Source organism: Bremia lactucae, linkage group LG2, assembly GCF_004359215.1.
Source record: "Bremia lactucae strain SF5 linkage group LG2, whole genome shotgun sequence".
In the NCBI taxonomy this organism is placed as follows: domain Eukaryota; phylum Oomycota; class Peronosporomycetes; order Peronosporales; family Peronosporaceae; genus Bremia; species Bremia lactucae.
Window position 1 is genome coordinate 335,970 of NC_090611.1, and position 5,446 is coordinate 341,415.

The following is a 5,446-nucleotide window of genomic DNA, read 5'->3' on the forward strand; positions in this document are numbered from 1 at the left end:
GCATCATCTAAATCGGATAGAAAAATTAGGAGTCAACATCTTGATCGCTGGAATAGTATCAAGGCGAGATTTCAAAAAAAACAATGGGTCCTTCTAATCCGAGTTGATAAATGGAATACATTATCTTTCTTTCTTGTGTTAATCTTAATGTATCAGTCAAACCTGCCAAAAGTATTGGTCTTACAACGCGTAGATGGCTAGCAAAGGAGCTTTAGAGTGCCTTGCTTTCTAATGACATGCAAGCGAATAAAAAGCCGTCGCAAATATTATTGCGATTGGTGACGCACAAGAGATTGTAACGATTTGTAATGTTCTTAAAAATCTTTATCGCAAATATAGCGACGACCAAAATGACAGTAACTTAAGAAATAAAACCAAAAAGGGCGAATTTTGGCCAATGAAGTGTAACTCGTGTACGTTACACCATATGCGTCGGAAAAGTCAACAAGTCGGGCTGCAAACGGGTCCAGGCATTCACGAGGCGAGCGTGTTCCTCCGGATGCGAGCGCTGAAGAGCAGCAGGATCCTACGCATCGCAATTATGCGTCAATCCATGAAGTTGTTTAAAAACCACACAAGTCACAATTAAACCAAGTGTTAACATTATCTCTTACCTCGGCAAAGCATACAAAGATTGTTGCAACAATCGAGTCGAGTATGGACGACATGATCGCGCACATAGCGTAACCAATGGAGGCACACGTCACAAACGTAATTAGCACGACGTTAAAAGTCTCTAGAGACAATGCTTTAAAGATCAGTATTCATTACTTCTCATCGACTGTGTTACAGAACAATCACGTACGACATTCCTTGGGATGCTCAATACTTTCCTCGTAAGTGCATTGAAGCGTAAAATACAGCCATGTCGATCCAATCAGACCCGATACAGTGCCTGTAAAATATCAATTATGAAAGGTACCAATTTGTCCCTCTAAAATTAAATACTTTCAAGGTCTCCGAGATACAAGATGCCGTACGTACCAACTGCCAGACACCCCACGGATAGCACGCTCGAGATGAGAGTGTCTTTTAATAACGCTGTCCATCCACGGTTTTGAAAGAGATGCATGGTGTCCGTGCCGGCACTATAAAAGTCTTTGCCGTACAGTGCAACCTGGCAAAAGGCATACTTGTTAAAGTACATCATATGGCGCGTCACGAATTTGACAAGAAACTCGAGAAATGCATTCCCGTTGGTTTTCGCCTTTCGTCGCGGCGTCGAGAGTAAGAGTGTGTGCAACGCATTAAGTGTCGCAACGAGTAGCGATCCGAGACAAATCGATCCAAGAGACGTCGTCAACGCACGCGTCTGGGCTCGCTGGATCGTATTGCCATCATGAGCTTGAAACCACCAGTCGCCCACGGCACCCGCAGTGATGCAGTGGATAACCGTCTTGGTGACCTGTACAAACCAATAAAAACTGGTATCGTTGAAAACCACAATTTCTCAATAATTGGATACAATCAATACGATACATACAAGGTCTCGAACCTGAGTAGCATGAAAAAAACACACACGTTTCCATACGAGGTCGAGTCGTGAAGTGGATTGGCTGCAATCGCAAGAATCCCCACGACCGCGACACCCCACAGAAAAACCCACGCAATTTGAGCTAGTAGGGCCACATACGCCGACGTAATGACACCAGGAAACACCCGTAAAATACGAGATGCTGCAGTTAAATTAGAGGCCGCAAAAGCGATGGATTGTCGGATGGATGCATAGTACAGGACAATATAAAATGCCACAAACACGTTGAGAAAGCCAATGGCTTTGCCTGCCGTGTTGGAGTTATAAAATCCCACGAATGCCACGAGAATCGAAACTCCGATGCTTGTTTGAAGCGTCCACGAAATGACGCGCTCGGCGTGGTATTGCAATATCCGTAACCAAAGCGCGGATACGACACTGCCAATGCAACTCGTAGAGAAAAAGATTAAAAAAATCATCATGCCATGTGAAGACTTGTTGGTATTGTGCGCAGTAAAATAAAGGCTCGAAACATTGGGAAGCCCGACCCCAAGCTGTTTTATTGTTTTTTTTTTAAATACGACCGAGTAAGCAATAATACGATTAGGAAGTGTACGTGCAATTATTGGACAATTAAGGGGATCGTACCGCAAGAAAGACGATGATTGCGCAGTTAGCAGCAAATGCCATTGCAAAAAAAAAGTCTTTTCGATCGCGGCGCTGCGCTCCAGGGACTTGATGCGGTATCTTCTTTAAAAGCACTTCCTCGTTCTCGTGATCCAGCTCCATTTCAAAAGAATACTTGCTGACAGTGACATTGTATTTTATACCAATCAAAGGCTTGTGCAAACCACGCTGATAATTACAATACTGTCGCAGTAAGAGATAAATAATTATTGAATGAAAAGTGCGACGAAAGTAATATTGGAAGGTATACATCGTTACTCGAGGCGACGTTCGCTGATCGTGCAACTTTAACGACACATATGTCTTTGCTGCACACACAAGGGAAAACCAGCCCAAATAATCGTTGCATCAGGAAACTGGATCTATGGATAGACACTGCAAGCTGAACATATTCAGTTCCTTGACTTTTTTGAAAAAAGGGTTCTAACGTTAATAGCATCTTATACACAATCCATCTTCTAGGGATAAGGTGCAAAAAGATGATGCTTGCCAGAATGTGTATAAAGGCCGGACATGGTGTCTTTTTATTCGCAAAGTTCCGTCACCTTTACGGTCGATATCTCGATTGGCCACTATTTCCTGATTCTCTTGTACGGCCCTGCAACAAATTCGAGTCGGCGCATATGCCATTAAGCATTACCATGCGCGTCTGTCACTTTGCGCTGCTTGCTGCTGCAATTTCTATCACGATTACGTTGGCGAGCACGGCGGACGAACTGACCACTCATAACGAGGGCACCAATTTCGTCACGAGGCTGCGGATGCCGTCGGATAAAGTAATTGCTCATGACGATGAGGAACGAGTTTTGAGCCGCGTGAAAGGCTTTTTACAGAAAATGGGATTAGCCAAGAAGCCGTCTCATTCTCTTAAGAATGCTAACGTCGCTTTGTCAAACCAAAATGATTTTGTCGCCACGAAAACATTCCAAAATTGGGTCGATTCTAACTCAGCATATATATTGCCTACCACGCCAAGCTTAATGGGTGAGCTAAAATTAAGTGACATTGGCATGGCAAAGGCGCTGACAACCGTCAAGTCCTCTAACGAACTTGAGCAAGATTTGCTCTTTGCGGTTCAGATGGGTTTCATAAGAGAAATTGTCAAGAAAGAAACCCCAAATGATGAGGTTGTAAAGTTACTTCGGAAACATTTTGGACAGATATATGACGAAGCTTTGAAGGCGCATCAGAAATCAAAGAGCTCTGCATTTAATACTAATCTTGTTACTAAAGATAATTTGACGTTTTAAGATTTCCTAATAAAATATGTTTCTTTTATTGTTACCTTACGACTAAAATTTTTATGTGTGATACTATAGCAAAAGCGTAGCGCGATCAATTTCTGTTAGACAACGTTTCATAATTTGTTGCTTAATATTTGCATAGTGCATACTAACAGGCTATATCAGGTACAGACTAAATAGAATAAAGACAACCGCATCGAATGCAACAGGAGAAATCACGAATGCTCCGCGGCTCGGGGTTCGTATGGAAACATTAAAGTACAGACTCCTCGTGCCGTAACACCGAAATAATAAACTATTCTTATCAAGTCTACGTTAAGACTTTCAGACACATGTTTTGCCCCGCAAATGCCAGTCCCTAAAGAGGGTACATACTTCCAGAGTGGCCAAAAGTTGCTTTGTTTACACAAAACATTATTTGCACGTTGTTGCTGGTGACGCACAAGAGATTGTAACGATCTTTAATGTTTTTAAAAATCTTTATCGCAAATAGTTACAAACAAAATGACAATAACTTAGATTGAAAACCCAAGGGTTATTTTTGGCTAACTCGTGTGGTATTATTGTAGCAGCACGTTACACATACGAGTCGAAAATGTCAACAAGTCCATTTCAAAAAAATACTTGCTGACAGTGGCATAAATATTTTATACCAATTAAAGGCTTGTGCAACGCACGCTGATAATTTTACTATACCGTCTCAGCAAGAGGAATAGTTGTTGAATGAAAAAAGCGAAGAAAGTAATACCAGAAGGAATACATCGTTAGTCGAGGCGATGTTCGCTGATCTTGCAACTTTAACGACACATGTATTTGCTGCACACACAAGGGAAAACCAGCCCAAATAATCGTTGCATCAGGAAATTGGCTCTATAAATAGACGCTGCAAGCTGAATATATTGAGTTCCTTGACTTTTTTGAAAACAGGTTTTAACGTTAATTGCATCTTATACACAATCCATCTTCTAGGGATCAGGTGCAAAAAGATGATGCGTGCCATATTGTGTAAAGGCCAGACATGGTGTCTTTTTATTCGCAAAGTTCCGTCACCTTTACGGTCGATATCTCGATTGGCCACTATTTCCTGATTCTCTTGTACGGCCCTGCAACAAATTCGAGTCGGCGCATATGCCATTAAGCATTACCATGCGCGTCTATCACTTCGCGCTGCTTGCTGCTGCAATTTCTATCACGAACACGTTGGCGAGCACGGCGGACGAACTGACTACTCATAACGAGGGCACCAATTTCGTCACGAGGCTGCGGGTACCGTCGGATAAATCAATTGCTAATAACGATGAGGAACGAGTTTTGAGCCGCTTGAAAGGCTTTCTACAGGAAATGGGATCAGCCAATACGCCGTCTCATTCTTTTAAGAATGCTTACGTCGCTCTTCCAGGCAAAAATGATGATGTCGCCACGAAAACACTCGAAAAGTGGGTCAATTCTAACTCAGAGAATGTGATACCTACCTCGGCAAATTTAATGAGCGCGCTACAATTAAGTGACATTGACCTGGCAAAGGCGCTGATAACCGCCAAGTTTTCTAACAAACTTGATAAAGAGTTTCTCTCATTGCTTCAGCGGGAGTTTGTCAAAGAAATTGTCAAGAAACAAAACCCGAATGATCCAGTTGCACAGTTACTCAAGGAAAGTTTTCCAAAGATTTATCGCAATGCTTTGAATCAGCATCAGAAATCATAGAGCCATCCATCTAATATACTATTGAAAATTTGACGTTTTAAGATTTCTTAATGAAATATGTTTTTTTCATTGTTACCTTACGACTAAGGTTTTTGTTGATCAGGAAATGTTAATATCGGATTGCTACCTTACGACTAAGGTTTTTGTGTGATACTACAGCAAAAGCGTAGCGCGATCAATTTCTGCAGGCAACGTTTCATAGTTTGTTGCTCAAAATTTACATAGTGCATAATCGCATACTAGAAGGCTATATCATGTAACGGGGTGCATCGTTACATGAAATTAACACTTAAAGGTTGTTAATTATTATATCATCTAAAAGGTAGATAATATTTAG

General features: G+C 41.6%; 3 protein-coding genes across 3 annotated transcripts; 2 read left to right on the forward strand and 1 right to left on the reverse strand.

Moving 5' to 3' along the window:
* Positions 1 to 279: 279 nt before the first annotated feature.
* CCR75_009481 (uncharacterized protein) lies at positions 280 to 2,318 on the reverse strand. Its single transcript, XM_067967520.1, has 6 exons — positions 2,123 to 2,318; positions 1,522 to 2,028; positions 985 to 1,405; positions 806 to 895; positions 615 to 736; positions 280 to 526 (listed from the first exon to the last, which is right to left on the reverse strand). The coding sequence occupies exons 1-6, from the start codon at positions 2,261 to 2,263 to the stop codon at positions 419 to 421; spliced, it is 1,389 nt and encodes a 462-aa protein (XP_067818613.1). The 5' UTR covers positions 2,264 to 2,318; the 3' UTR covers positions 280 to 418.
* Positions 2,319 to 2,802: 484 nt separating this feature from the next.
* On the forward strand, positions 2,803 to 3,411 carry CCR75_009480 (uncharacterized protein; the record flags this gene model as incomplete). The annotated part of the gene is made up of 1 exon (XM_067967519.1): positions 2,803 to 3,411. The coding sequence occupies one exon, from the start codon at positions 2,803 to 2,805 to the stop codon at positions 3,409 to 3,411; it is 609 nt and encodes a 202-aa protein (XP_067818615.1).
* Positions 3,412 to 4,551: 1,140 nt separating this feature from the next.
* On the forward strand, positions 4,552 to 5,109 carry CCR75_009479 (uncharacterized protein; the record flags this gene model as incomplete). Its single annotated transcript, XM_067967518.1, has 1 exon — positions 4,552 to 5,109. The coding sequence occupies one exon, from the start codon at positions 4,552 to 4,554 to the stop codon at positions 5,107 to 5,109; it is 558 nt and encodes a 185-aa protein (XP_067818612.1).
* Between the last annotated feature and the right edge of the window lie 337 nt (positions 5,110 to 5,446).